The sequence below is a fragment of the Henckelia pumila genome, chromosome 4 (genome assembly GCF_033568475.1).
Source record: "Henckelia pumila isolate YLH828 chromosome 4, ASM3356847v2, whole genome shotgun sequence".
NCBI lineage: Eukaryota > Viridiplantae > Streptophyta > Magnoliopsida > Lamiales > Gesneriaceae > Henckelia > Henckelia pumila.
Window position 1 is genome coordinate 116,946,515 of NC_133123.1, and position 15,836 is coordinate 116,962,350.

Genomic DNA, 15,836 nt, shown 5'->3' on the forward strand with positions numbered 1-15,836 from the left:
AAAATAATTAGCGTATAATCCAACACCAATTGCACAACCATGAAAATGATAAGTGAGATCTTATCTGTACAGCCTCAATGCAGATTCAAGACTTGAGATTTATCAATACATGTGGGTTCTACGATTTTTTCAATGAACCCTACAAATATTGATAAATCTCTAACTTTAAATATATCATTGAGGTAGTGCCTGTAAAAATAAGATGAAATTATCCCATGAGAACAATCCGTAATTGTAACCAAAGCTCTTGTGCATTAAATTAATTATACAGATATAACACGTATAATTCGATAAATATTATTCAACCAGAACTTTGTTTTCCGGGACAAAATCGAGACACCACAAATCAGACCAACGAGACTTGTGGCTTTCAGATTTGACAAATCACAGGGACTCGGGACTAGTCGACGGTCTGATTTTCGAGGGCATCTGCATAAATCTCTGCACATTACCTCCAGAATTATGGGATGTATCTCTGGGCGTAATGGACATTTTGTCCAGTGCGACATCGAATTCGTCGAGATCAAAAGCATCCTCGTTGGAATTCCTGGCACGGCCAGCGATTGGAATACCTATCCCATCATAAACCTCAATGTCTTCTTCATCTTCTTCATCTTCATCGCTCGTGCCTTCTTCATCGTAGGCAGTTCTCACCATCGACCAGGAAACATAATTTGGCCGGATGCATCTTAAAGTAAAGGGTCAAAGGAAATAAGAACAAATTTTAAAAGACTCCATAGGGGATCAACAGCACACTTGTCCATCAAACGTTTTTTTGTGTAATTTCTAAAAAAATTGAAGTGTCGTCAATCTAGACAAAGATATCATACTCATCAAAATCCTAGCTCCGACCCAGATTACAGAAGTAGATATACAAGGGATAAGTGAGTAACAACAAAAACACATACCTGTCACATTTCAATAATAAGCATGGATCAAAGGGAAAAAACACATCAAGTCTGTCCATCCCACCAAATGCACGTGAATGTTCCGATTCTAGGAGGCCGTGGTCGGCAAATATTTGAGGAAGTGAAAATATGTGATTGTCTTTCGCCAACCGAAGAAATTCTTCCACTATTGATGGCAAGCATACCTGGAGGGAAGCCAAAATATGGAACACCAAAATCAAGATCAACTAATATGTTAAACTTGATCAGAAATTCAGGTAAGAACAGAAGAAAATGAGGGGGAAAAAAGGAAATATTACTACTGAGCAACTATCATACATACGATTCAGATGCTCAGATTTTTACCTGTAATGGTTTCAATGGGTGCCCAAGTATATCATCGATGCGCATATGTAGTAGTTGTAATTTGAGACGAGGTACTGCAAGCATTTGTCTCATGCGGAAGCACAGTATATACATAGTGGCCTACATAACAGTAACGGCTGAAAGTCATTTACTAGCAGATTCCTTGCATGGTCCTTGGAAACATAAAAGCACAAGTTCATAAAGAACTGGTAATATGAGCTATCACCACAGATTTGACGGGGAAGTACAGGGTTACCTGTCCCTTTAAGGTCACAGAACTATATTTGAACAATAAAACAGATCACTCTAGTCAATTTCACCACTTCTCCTGTTTTGTACTCGAGTAGATTTTCTGTAGTGTTTCGTACTCGAGTAGATTTTCTATAGCTCTAGGTTAGAATAGAATCTCAACACAGAAGTGACTTCAACAAAAGCCTCAGTTTCACTTTGACTCGGTTCTCCAAGAACCCTATCAATGAATGGAAAAGAAACTTAATTATCGCCATTAAAATACGTCACTAACTGGTTTTTCCATTAGTCTGACGAACATGTTAAACTTCTCCTCTCTACTTCTAAGTTTAGATTAGTCTTTATCCAAATTCCAACCATTCTCTTTGCCTAGCCCAGTGGCCAGTATAATTATTAAAATATAACAAACTTGCCAATAAGTGAATCCTAGTTTTTCATTGCTGAAGTTTTTCCCCTTTGCATGTATTCTGTCACACTCACAGAGCACATATCATCTCTGAAAACCGGTCTTTCGCATCGATTCATTCTAACAAATCTATCTCATCCTTCCCCCACTAGAAACCTTCATCGCCGCAATTTTTATGTTCCTTTCATAAGAAAAGAATGTCACAAGATAGCTTTGCACCATCTACTTCAACAATAACCACAACAGTGCCAGGTGTAGTTTCAGATCAAGAATGGCACAAACGGTGTTTTTTTCTACCTTATATCTTCATAGCTCTATCAATGAACAGACCAAATAACAATCACAAAGCAGGCAACCCATCAACAGGGCAACAATGTGAAGGAGATCTGTGTAAATAATAACTTGAACGAAGCAAAGCATACAAGCTTTAATACATGAAAGGGAAGGTAAATAAAAAAAGTAGTCGAAACTCAAGCTTGTAATTATTGAGAATAGCTACATAATCAAGGCATTACACACCTGGCATCCAGCATAAAAGACTTTATGAGCTTTTGGATTAATGTCACCAACCTGCTCCTTGCAGTAGACATAACACCAGTTGACCACACTGCATGGAGTCAGAGAAAATGGAGTGGTCAAAAGTTTGAGTCTTGTCCTTCAATCCTTTTCATTCAAGAAGTAAATCCGTAATACAAGATGAGTATCAACCTTTCCAGTATAGTTGCAATAAGTGAGATGTCAACAAATTTTGCGCGAGCCAGATAACTGGCAAGATATGAAACAGCACTCATTCTGCATGGAATAATAAACGGGTTACATATCTTGATAAGTTGAAAGATAATAAGCTCAATGATAACACGGAACAACTAGAAATTAGAAAAGGTGAAAAAAGATGTGTTATATAAGATAATACACAGAAAAATATAGATAAACCTAAACAAAATTATTTACAAATTGAAAAAAAGCTAGTCTGTCTACTAATCCGTGCATCTCCAATTTACATGGTTGGAGAAACTAGACAAATCCATCAGCTATCAGATCAGAATATATATACCATAAAGGCAACGAATATCTGGAAAAAGAACTTATATGCCACCAAATTTACACACTTCTCCAGCACTCACTCCAAGGATGGAAGTCAAGTGTTGAATCCCTTCAGACCCTTCATTTTTTGCCACCAGATAATTTTTTAGCGGGAACTTATTATATCATCCAATGGACCAACAAATAAAAATTGGACACATTTACAATAAACTCGAAAGAAAAGTGAAATTTTGATTTAATTTTGCAAGTTAAAATGAGTATGAAATAATACCCTTTTTCTCAAGTGTAATAGAAATCTTTGCTGCGGTAGCATCAAAAGTATCCACAATGGAACCTTAATATGCCATTTGCAGATGAAAAAAATAAATACAAACACATACATAAATCTGTGCCAGGAGTTGAACAAAAGAACATCGAAATTTCATTGACTCACTTCTCAACAAAATAATATTTAATTTAGAACGTAAGAACATTAAAAATAGAGCTTCAAGGAAATCTTAACCCTTACCTCAGTTCAGCATTGAAACCACTAACAAAGATATTTACAAGCACACTGACAAATTTATTTCCACAATTTTCAGGATCCAGAGAGCACGCGTAGAACATGATAAACTGCAAAAGACACAGCGTACATATAATTATTATAAGTAAATGACAGCTTACACCAAGTGAAAATGTAAATGAACAAAGAATTGATGATAACCTACAGTATTTTTAACTGATCCCAAGAAAAGGCAAATACCTGACAAAATTTTGATTTATAGGCAGTCAATATAGTTATCTGAAATGACTGGAGAAGAGTCTCAAACACCTGAAACATCATTACAAGGTGAACAAGGTAAGAAATCCGAATCATTGAAATGGAAAATTAAAGGAAAGATAGATTTTACCTGAACTAGATGACCACTCTCGCTACAGGTTTTAAGATGTTCAAACACAAGTACCATTAGATTATCCAGCTTTCTAGCAACATCAACTCCACTGAACCTTTGTATCAAACTTTCCCAATCAAACTGGCACATAAATGAAATTATGATGAAAATGATGCATAAAATCAGAAAAAACAGTAGCAAGTCCATATGAAAAAATACTGTCAGAATTCTTTAACAGTTTAACATGACTATGTTTTGGTAAAATGTTAAAGATTATCCAGCACCAGAAACTTCTTTCGCTGACAGTGACTTTGACCTAATAAGTCAGACTTAAGTTTCCTAAGGTTATTATTTCAAATCAATATAATTGACTATATAAATAAATGAAAAAAATTTCATGATATCAGTCAACACCTAGTAGACATAAACATCAAATGCGTCATGTGTCATGTGTGGATCAAAATGAGGCAGTGCTGGACTAGAAGAGCAATATCACCCCCACAGATCCCATTACCTGGCAAACCTGAGCCTGATGGAGGCCAGTAAAATTTATCTCTGATTGCAGTAGTCTGTGCTTTGGAACATTTTTTTTTTCAACTAACGTATTCATTGCAAACCCCATCTATTGTTATTTTAATCTGAACTTTTGAACAAAACAGCATTTTTTTTCAACTAATCACTACAAACCTACTCTACTGTTATGTTAGTGATCTACTTTATTAAAACCATTTTCAATATAAGCTACTGGAAATCCTTATTTGACTTGATTCGATTTTTAATTTTATTGTTCTTTTATAGAAACCATTAATTTTAATATAAAGAGTAAAATTCATTTTGGTACACGAACTATTGATTAATTGCAAAATTGATACATGAACTATTAAAAATGGTTTAATTGGTACATTATCAAGTTATAAAGTCAATGTTACCCTTTACTAAAATTATTGTCAAGTCCAATATTATTAAATCAACTAGATAGCCAATTTATTTTTGAAGATTATTTTATTGACTAAAATTATAAAAATTTATTTATTTTTATTTAAAATATATATTATAATAATTATATCATGCTCATTGTATAACAATGTTATAAATATTAATTAATATAAGTATATGTATATATATATGTATATATATATATAGTAATGATCACCTGCACCCAGGGGCAGGGTTTTTCGACTTTCTATTTTAATCATGTACAAATTAAGCCATTTTCAGTAGTTCTGTGTACCATTTTGACAATTTATCAATAGTTCATTTACCAAAATAACGTCTACTCTTAATATAAATTAGTATTAGTATTATTAATAACATCAAGAGACACCAAAAATTTTCTATAATCAATTTTAGTAATGCAATCCACATGACAAAAAAGAAACTACAGTTACAATTTCCTCCTAAAAGGATAAGAATTTCTGTTTTTAGTTAGTACACCTCCTGGACAGAGACACGTGCTTTTGTCCTTCAAAAACCAAAAACCATTTTTCCAAAACACGAGGAAAGTAAGAAAAAAGAAGACAAAAAAAAAAGACATTAATTAACAGAAGGAAATCACTGTAGCCAAAAATAGTGAATCATCAATAATTTCTAATTGAGTTTATTCTGATAGTTTTTCAATAGAAAAGACATGCTTGAGCCTACAACTACTTCAAATAACAAGAAATTAAGAAAAATAAAAGTTATCTTCTTGTCTGCTCAGCGTAATAAATCAGAAAAATTCAGACTAACAAATGCAATGACTAAATGACAACCGGCAAACCAAAAATCACAGCAAACGAGGCCGTGATGTATGTAATCAATATATATAAATATAAAGTCATAGAACCAAAAGAAAAGGGAAGGAAAGAGCACCTCATTATAATCTTGTTGAATATGATCCATAGGCACTTCAAAGGTTTCGAGTTCCAAATCCGACTTACCCTTGTGAAAATCATCCTTCAAAATGTCATTCCAATCTATTTCTACCTACAATGAGGACCATCGAAAACCTATTTCAGATCAAGTGAAAAGTCTTCAATGATTAATTTCACACCTTTAAACAAACTTACATCCAAATCTCTAAGGCAATCCACAACTGCAAAAAGCAGTGTAGAGCTTCCCATAAATTCACCAATCCTACCCGTCAGCAGCCTCAACGTATTCTCCACATACATCTCAATGAAAACCTAAAGGGACGAGATATCAAGTTTAATTTTTTTTTTTTTGGATAGGAAACGAGAATATTACACATACACACATATATATATATACATATATATATATAGAGTTTCTTTCAAGTGCCCACCTATCATGCCCACTACCATGCCCACCAATGATGTGGCACTATTCTATTGGATGTGATAAAGATGTGATAAATTGTAGGTCCAATAGAATAGTGTCACATCATTGGTGGGCATGGTAGTGGGCACGATAGGTGGGCATGGTAGTGGGCACAATAGGTGGGCATGGTAGTGGGCACAATAGGTGGGCACTTGAAAGAAACTCTATATATATATATATATATAATTTAGTATTACATATACAAAAAGCGGATAAGATATCCGCACACAGAGCCCGTAGAAGTCAAGACAATATCAACAATATATTACGCTCCAATCTCTGAGACTCTGACTAAGTCTAAAACCAGATATCAAGTTACAATAACTTGACAGTAAATATAAAAGACGTCATGAAACACAAATCTGAATACAGCTGCATGTTTTCCTGGCTCAAACGCAGTGGAAATTAAAGTTGACTAAACTACTCTTCTAACGCACTTGGATAAATGCTCTTGCAACATATAATTATTAAAATTTAAGATTGAGACATGATCTTCTTAGTTCAATTCCAATGCCCCTAATAATAAAAAAATTAAATATCAATGAAATCTCATTATCAGATTGTGGGAATTAAGTAATGAACGTCGCTCATCATACTGCATGTGTCAAGAACAAAGTTCAGTCCGAGGCACCTTTTTCTTAACACATTCTTCAATTACAGACCATGACAGGGGACAGACAACTCTCACGACAATAATTTCATATGGTGACTGAACAACCATAGGCTCTAAAAACTAACACAAGCGTACTGACGAACTAATATTGAACTAACTTTTCGAGCAACCTAGTGGCCACTGGTAAAGCCATTCATACTGTGCATACTTGCAAATGATATTATGTTGACTATACAGTTACTAGTAAGTGAGGCCAATGAAATGTGAGAGAATAGTAGTGAATGCCTGTTTGGGTAGTTACAGCTAAAAACTTTGGCAGATCACTGCTCTTGACTTCGAAATCATGTTACTTGTACATTTAAAAAAAACAATCTTCAGTGAATTCACAGAGTTGGTGCGTTTGAATTTAGCTAGATCTCTAAATTAACGCCACAATAAAAAAAGGTAACAAAACCCAGGAATTGTATGAACGATCTTACATGCTCCTTCATCTTTGTGTTTGGCATACTATCTATGATTGTCTTCTCAAGCTTTCTAGGTGAATGGACAGGACTCATCCTGGCAATTTTTAGCAAAGTTGAATGGACACGATCAAGAACTTGGTTCTTCTTAGTAAGCCCACGTGATTGCTTAAATAAATCCGCAAAATATGAAGCAGAAGCGGGAGAAGTTGGTGGCATGAAATTGATAACAAGCATTTCCAAACACAAATCAATATATTCTCCTCTTGATGAAGCCTATAACAAGGTGGAAAAATAGCCGTGGTCAATAACAAAGTCCCCTAATAAAAATTACCAGCAAATAGATAGGACACATACAACTAACATACCAAGTGTACAAGCAATTCAACCAATGCATCCATAACATCAGTACCATAATCCCACAGGCTCATTCCAAATATCTGAAGTACCAAAAAATATTGAATAAATAACAAAGTAAGTTACATCGAGAAAAGTAAAAAACAATAATTAGTGCAAGTGCATGAACTCACAGCACCAAGAAGAGATCGATGGTGGGTGATGTCTATGCAACGAACAGCTCCAGTCACAGCTTTCAAACATGTCTACCAGTTAACAGAAAAGATTAAGAAGTAGCTCATAGGATAGTCTATGATTCAAAACCACTAATTTACTTTGCAAAACAACAGCTTACCACAAGAAGGGCCACCTGCTCAGTAACAAGATGTTCTTTACGGCATATCACAGCAACAAGCTCATTATAGTAGTCGCAGTCACCCTAAATTAGGTAAAATTTAGCATCTATTAGCAGGCTTTATAGTGTAACTCAATAAGATTGATTGAATAATAACAAAGACAAACTCCAATAACCATTCTATGATTACCTCAACTGCAGCTTTAAGAGCATTCCTAATTTGTTCCTCCAACTCAGAATCTGTGAAACTTGGCTCATACATAACAGGTGCTCCCATTTGTATCTTGCAACCTCAACCGAACCACTGGCAGTCAAAGTGATAAGAATAAAGATGCAGTATTAATGTATTATTTTGCTTTACAGTTTTAACCGAGGATTAGATATTATTCTTGGTCAGTTCTAAGTTCTTTCTCGTTCTCTTTGATTTATCTGGCATTTTGGAAAAGTTTCCAGCACCTATGTTGCATGGATACGGGTAAATTTTGAAAATATAAAACACTATATGGCTAGGATACGACGAATATTAAATAATATAATATAATATAAATATAAATATAAATATAAAAATATTAAATATATATACATTTAGTATTAGAAATTAAAAATCCCTAAAGTAGAAAATCATATTTCATCAATCATAATATCCATTACAAACCTAAGACATAACAAAATATAATGGAACACCAAATCCATCTTAAACAAGTAAACAAATCAAACATCCATACTGCTTAGTACCTATTGTACAACCTAGTACCTACTGTGCTGTAAAATATACTTTTCTGCTAGTAACAACAATTAAGAAGATACATCCCAAAAGCAAAAAATAATCTGGGCAGTGGGCACTGATTTCAGAAGGAAAATAAGAAGAAACGTAACAGAAACTGGAGTGCAGCTTTCTGCGACGGCGAGCAGAGGGGAGCGGCGGCGAGGGACAGCGACTGCCGACTGGTGTTGGGAATTTGGGATGACTGTTGATAGATGGACGATTATGATAGAAAGACGCACCCGGCAGATGATAAATAATCGGAGGAGAAAGACTGCTGATTAGGGCTTTTTAGGCCCAATTAATTTTAGTATATTTATTAAATAGCCCTCAAAAGTCTTATTGTTTTTCAATTTAACCCTAAAAATTTTAAATTTTTTGTAATTGAGCCCAAACGTATCTGGAAATGTGTCCTCGTCGTATCCTAGCCGTGTCCTCGCAGTTAGGGATGCAATTTTTCGCGCGGGAAATGGGCCGAGTTTGGGAAAATATTATTTGAATTTCATTCATGTTACGTACACATATAAAGCATTTATATTAGTCTAAATATATATATATATATATATATATCATTTATTTTGATAATTTTATAAATAATATATAATCTTAATAAATTTTTTATACATAGTATTTTTTTTAAAAGAATAATTTTGATTTATAGAAATATTTTGTATTTAAAATATTTTTATTAATTTTAAAATTTAATAATATAATAAAAAATTTGACCAAACATATTTTATGTATTTTATTATAAAATTGAATAATAATTTTTATATTTTTATATAATAAAATTTACTAATTCATATATATATATATATTTTCGGGTATGGGTATGGGTATGGATATGGGGATGAGGACTTGGTCTCCGCGGGATGGGTACGCATAAGAATTAATGGGGATCGGGGCGGGTATGGGGATCGAGTTTGAATTCGGGGATGGGGAGGGGAAAGCATCCCGTCCCCGACCCGCCCCATTGTCATCCCTACTCGTCGTATCCGACTGGCCAAAAGTCAAAAAAGTCAATGACACGTTTTTTGTCGTGTCCGACACGCGTATTTGCGTATCGTATCCGTATTCGATACTTCAAAAAAAATCTGCAGTATCCATGCTACATTGTCCAGCACAAATCAAAGGCAATAAAAACACTTCATAAATCACAACGAATGCAATTCGAGTGAGGAAGCTGGATACAAGCAGAAATGGTGCAAAGCAGTTTAAAGAAAATGCATAACATGATAAATCTCATTCACTGGAAGCGCGGACACAATAACCTAATCAGGATGGTGGACAACTTGAAATATTTTGGAATGAAAGATGTGTACCTCGAAAAATACACGAACTAGAAACAAAGTCGGTCACATAAACCACCTAGCAGCCAAGTGATTCACACCAAGGTTCATCGGTCAAAATCGAACTAACAGAACCGAAATTAGCAAAACCGAAGAAATCAATTATTTTCCCTAGAAACCAAACCAAACGATTTTCCCTTTCAAACCCGAAACAAGACCAATTAATTTTTTTTTAAATTAAAAAAAATAGGCAAAATTTTAGGCGCTTCCAAGCTTGTAGTTTCTCAAAAGATCATACTTGGTTTGCTTCGATAAAATATAAAGATCGATCAAGACAAAGGTGGCCATGGAAACAAACGCAAGAAACCAACCTGTTGAGATACTAAAACATATGTTTAGCCGAAACCCATTGACACGAATTGGATGCAAAAATCAAAGCATAAACTTTTTCAGCTCCCTCAATCCCTCGAAGTACAACATATACTCAAGTAAATTAGTGGAAAACTGAATAAATATCAAGTTAGTTTATGAACTCATTTTCGAAATAAACATGAGACAAAAACGAGTATCAAAACAAAAAAATATTGACCTTGTTGAATTCTCGTGCTGTCGTCAGCTGGTTCGAAAGTTAGTATTTGGACAACAGTGTAGAGAAATAGGAGACAGAGACCATGTCGCGATGAAGATGACGCAGCTTGTTTTCTAACCTCTTTCTGTTCGTTTAGCCTTTGCGATTGGGCTTTTGTTTAAAGCCCAACACACACACAAGTCATAATTCGAAGTAAAGCTCGGCCCTTTTCGGGAAAAAAAAGAGTAAACCTCGGCCCAATACCATTTTTTAAACCATTTTTAAATTCAAAATCAAAACTAAACCAAATAAATGGAATTCATCGATATTTTTTTTAAAAAAAAATTAATTATTGATTAACCGAATCAAATCTCCAATTTAATTCGATTTGTTCTTTACATTATATAGTCCCTTACACGCGATGCGTGCACATACATAATTTTTTTATGTTAATTATTTCATGTTATTTTTAGAACTCGCATGATGAATTAGATATTCAAACGTTTAAAAATGATAACTATGTAATATAAATTTTGTTTTAAAAAAACTATCTAATTTAAAAATTAAAAATACAAACAAACATAGTGAGGGTCGTTTCGGTAAATAAAAAATTTTTTTAGGGAAAAATAAAATTGGCTAAAAAAATGAGACAATATAAAATGACTAATTTGTCAAATAACGTTAGTTAATTTTTTTTTGGGAATTGAGTTAAGATATAATCCTAATTTCATCTCAAATTTTACCAATTAATTGAAAGTTAGTTAATTAGAGGGTTTCTACTATAATAATACAATAAGACATATAGTGCAATGTTGGGGATCGGTTGTGTATGTAGAGGGGGGTGAATACACAATTTAAAATATTTTGAGCTACAATAGTTCGTTCTTGAAATGTTGAATATGAACCGAGAACCGATAAATTATATCAAGTTTGGTAACAAAACCAAGCGAAAAACACTCGAAATAATCCATCTAAAAACTGATTATGCGCTTTGAAAATCATTTGAAAAGATTGCAAGTTGAGATAGTAAAAGAATTTTGGTTGAAGCATTTTATATAACACTTTGTATGCAATATTTTAGTATTTTAGAGAACACATTAAATGCTTCAACAAATCACCCAAAACAGCAACAATAAGTAAATGCAATAAAGTAAAGATGCACGCATTTGTTTATGGATGTTCGGAGCTCAATCTCCTAAGTCACCCCTTCTTCCTCCTCGAAAGGATCCACTAGAAGACTTTGGCTATTACGTCATCTCGTAATACACCAACTCCAACCTTTGGACTTATCCTACTGCCTAAGTTGAAACTCCTAGATTCTCAACTCTCTCCAATGACATAACACTGAAGATACAAAGTTACACATCTTTAACATTTTTGTGCAAAGACTCTCACTCAACTAATCTATACAAATCATCTAAAAAATATGTGTGAGTGAGTTGGGGTTGGGGTGTGAAGAACTTGACAGTGAAAGCTCAAGAAATTTGTTGTGTTCTTCACACTAAGGGCAAGCTCTTGACTTAGCTAAATAATCTGTTTTGACGCCCTCTTCATGTGGAAAAGCTAACTTAGCTGAATAATCTTTTGGTGTTCCACTCTCTCTTTTTCTCATTCTCCATGTCTTGTATTTATAGCCTCCAAAAATGATATAGACGTTAGATACAAGAATATGACTGTTGAAAATAGTTGTGTACTGTTTCTGACAACACAACGGTCATATTTGAGCTTCTGGAAAGCTACTGGCCAGTTGAGAAGAGTTCCAATAGCTGATAGCACCATGTGACAGGTTGAGAGACTAGGTAACAGTACCATGACCGATTGAGAGGCCATGTGACACCACCTCGACAAGTTGAGAGGCTAAGTGAGAGCATCTCGACTGTTTGAGTGAATGCGGTCTGTTCAGATTCCTATAATTCTTGATGCATTGATTTTTGGGAAAAGTGATGAACATAAAAGTTGTAGCCCTTGATCTTGGATTTCTAACGCCACAAGATTTACTCAATTTGGAGTTCATATGAGAAAGTTATGTGCAAGATACCAGAGCTGCTCAAAACAGTCAAGGAGACTTTTAGCGGTCGAGGAGAGCTCAACAGTTGAGTGATTGTTGATCGGTCGACTGCTTATAGATCCTGATGAGTTGCTTTCTGGGCAAAGTAATGAACATGAAAGTTGTATTCCTTTGTCTTGGATTTCCAATGCATTAAGAATCACCCAATTTGGATTTGATATGAGAGAAATATCCTTGAAATTTCAGGCCTGCTCCAAAACGGTTGAGGACAAAGCAGTCGAGCGCATGTGGTCTATTTGAGTGATTATATCTCTTGATTTGTCGATTTTTGGGCAAAGTAATAAACATGAATGTTGTAGCCCTTTTTCTTAGATTTCCATGGAATAAAAAATCACTCCATTTTGAGTTTGTATGAGAGAGATATACTTGAAAAACCAGACTGTGTACAATATTGAGCTATGTCAGCAACTTGTGCAGAACCAGCAACTTCAACATGATTTATCATCTTCTTAGGCTCCGATTCAGACTTGGACTTATGAAGGCAAGATGTATATCTTCTTTTTATATTTTCAACGCATGCTGAATCATTACATTTGGATATTGGAGCTGAGAGATATAGCCATTACACAAGAGCTGGTCTATCACTTCATCTGCTGCTTCAAGTTCATTCAACTCTATTTTGAGACGATAGTTTTGGACTATATATCATCTGAATTGATCCACCTAGCATGAGATATGACGTCTAGAATTTTGAGTTGGATGTACATTGGTTTTGGCGGCTGGTCATTTGGATCATCAAGTTATAATATGCTTGAAACAAACAGCTGCGCCATAAGCTAAGTTGAGCTATTTTTGTATTCCAACAACTTAGCATTTTCGATTTGTCTTCTATGAGCTGCACACTTAGTAAATATGTTACACAAAAATAATAACAAGTTTTGTTATCATCAAAATCAAGATTGATTGCATTTTTGGGCCCAACAATCTCACCCTTTTGATGATCACAAAACTTGGATAAAAATATGAACATTAAAACTCAAGTAATGCAAAACACGTATTTTTATCTAACATATTTCTCCCCCTTTTTGTGAAAATAAAAAAGGTTCGAAATAAACAAAAAATATTATAGCTCCCCCTCAAGTTTAAATAAATGAATTTTATAAAGGTAGATGGGTGACTAACTCATGAAAACAACTTATATATGCACAAAATGAATTTTTATCCTCACTTGATTATTTTGGTAAAAGAGATCGCATTTCCAGACAACAATGCCGAAACAAAAATAAGCAAGGGAAATGTTTGAAAATATCACATGCTATAAATTTTAGTCATTCACAAAGATCAAGAGATAATTAAAAATTGACTTGACCAAATCATCTTCCATATTTCTCTACCTTGCCACAATATATAGTCAACAAATATAAGTAGATCAAGAAGTTGTAAAATATCATTGTGTTCCCAAAACAAGTAAGCTTATGATGTGTCCCTTCAATGAATGATTCTAAAAATATTTAAGCTAGTAGAGGGTATTCACATTAAAAAATAATGATCTACAATGATATTACTTCTCCCCTTTTCCACAAACACAAGTGGTTACTTATGCAAGTAGAGAAAATAAATTGGAACTCAAATAATTTTTCGAATAAACAGATTTGATATTTGAAATTATAAAGCGCAAGTATATGAAAGATACAATTGCAAGTAAAAAATCATTACCCCCTTTCTTTATAATATGAGCACAAAATAATTTTAAAGAGCAAACAAAAAGTGTTGTAGCATATGATATTTCATAAATTTTCAAAAATATGAAATGCACAAATTGTAGCACAAATAACTAATCTCAACTTAATCAAAATATAAGACATTTAAGAAAGAGATATTCAACACATATAAGTATCAAGTTGAGTTTTAATAAGCTTTCACTAAGAATAAACAATATCAACTCAAAGTTTCAAGCAACACAAGAACAAGATGTATTTTCCAACTTAAAAATTCATGAAACGTTTAAGAGTTCTTTTTTATTCATTAAGAACAATCACAATTGTAAAGTCATTTTTAAGATCAAGACATGCTAGCAACAGTAGAATATCAAGATGACAATCAAACTCAAAAGCTCTCTTAAAGCTAATTTTAGAATGAGTGTACCGAGTTTTCTTGACAATGTGTGACTCAAATTTGAATTAATTTGTCCCTTCTATTGATGAGTGCAGCTTCCTTGAGCTTCTTGACAAAAACATCAACTTTTGTCCATGCCTTGTTTCTGCGCAACACATATTGTCTGAGTTTAACCAATAAAATGCTTCTGCTCGTGCAAGTATAGGCTATAATTTTTATACCTTTGCGATCCTCTACAAGTCTAGTTTGCAATGCAAAAAGCGATTTGTCATTTGGACACTTGAGCAAAGAGTTATGTAATTTTTCCCAAGATCGCTGCAAGCTGCCAGAAATACTCAACTAGGCATATATATGTTAGAAAATCTCAAAAACGAAATTTTGAAGATCAAAATCAGTTTCAAATGCTCTTTGAAAAACAACCCGCTCTGATACTACTTGTTGAGGATCACTTGTGTGTGTAGAGGGGGGTGAATACACAATTTAAAATATTTTGATCTACAATAGCTCGTTCTTGAAATGTTCAAATATGAACCGATCATCGATAAATTATATCGAGTTTGGTTACAAAACCAAGCGAAAAACACTCGAAATAATCCATCTAAAAACTGATTAAGCGCTTTGAAAATCATTTAAAAAGATTACAAGTACAGTAAAAGAATTCTGGTTGAAGCATTTTATCAAACACTTTGTATGCAACATTTTAGTTTTTAAAGAACACATAAAATGCTTCAACAAATCACCCAAAACAACGACAATAAGTAAATGCAATAAAGTAAAGATGTACACATTTGTTTATGGATGTTCAGAGCTCAATCTCCTATGTCACCCCTTCTTCCTCCTCGGAAGGATCCACTAGAAAATTTTTGCTAGTACGTCTTCTCGTAATACACCAACTCCAATCTTAGGACATACCTCATTGCCTAAGTCAGAACTCCTAGATCCTCAACTCTCTCCAATGACATAACACTGAAGATACAAAGTTTACACATGTTTAACGTCTTTGCGCAAAGACTCTCACTAAACTAATCTATACAAATCATCTAACAAATGTGTGTAAGTGAGTTGGGGTCGGGGTGTCAATAACTTGACAGTGAAAGCTCAAGAAATCTGTTGTGTTCTTCACACCAAGGGCAAGGTCTTGAGTTAGATAAATAATCTGTTTTGACGCCCTCTTCATGCGGAAAA

The 15,836-nt window shown here is 34.0% G+C and overlaps 1 protein-coding gene across 2 annotated transcripts; it reads right to left on the reverse strand.

Annotated features, from left to right (window-relative positions):
• Positions 1-229: 229 nt before the first annotated feature.
• LOC140864496 (RNA polymerase I-specific transcription initiation factor rrn3-like) lies at positions 230-10,657 on the reverse strand. Of its 2 annotated transcripts, none has more exons than XM_073268723.1 (16): positions 10,550-10,657; positions 8,099-8,212; positions 7,909-7,992; positions 7,748-7,819; positions 7,586-7,657; positions 7,236-7,493; positions 5,873-5,989; positions 5,676-5,789; positions 3,843-3,965; positions 3,695-3,763; positions 3,461-3,564; positions 2,617-2,700; positions 2,428-2,515; positions 1,254-1,373; positions 909-1,093; positions 230-688 (listed from the first exon to the last, which is right to left on the reverse strand). In XM_073268723.1, the coding sequence occupies exons 2-16, from the start codon at positions 8,183-8,185 to the stop codon at positions 385-387; spliced, it is 1,881 nt and encodes a 626-aa protein (XP_073124824.1). In that variant the 5' UTR covers positions 8,186-8,212; positions 10,550-10,657; the 3' UTR covers positions 230-384. The 2 variants fall into 2 exon arrangements, with proteins under 2 accessions (XP_073124824.1, XP_073124823.1); XM_073268722.1 differs by lacking the exon at positions 10,550-10,657 and adding an exon at positions 8,785-8,927.
• Between the last annotated feature and the right edge of the window lie 5,179 nt (positions 10,658-15,836).

Excerpts from the sequence above, each read along its gene's own strand:
- LOC140864496 (XM_073268723.1), bottom strand. The coding sequence starts at position 8,185 with ATGGGAGCACCTGTTATGTATGAGCCAAGTTTCACAGATTCTGAGTTG. Across the intron at positions 3,966-5,675 it reads TTCAACAAGATTATAATGAG|TTTGATTGGGAAAGTTTGAT; the intron begins GTGCTCTTTCCT and ends TTTATGTGCCAG. Across the intron at positions 1,094-1,253 it reads ACCCATTGAAACCATTACAG|GTATGCTTGCCATCAATAGT; the intron begins GTAAAAATCTGA and ends GCTTCCCTCCAG.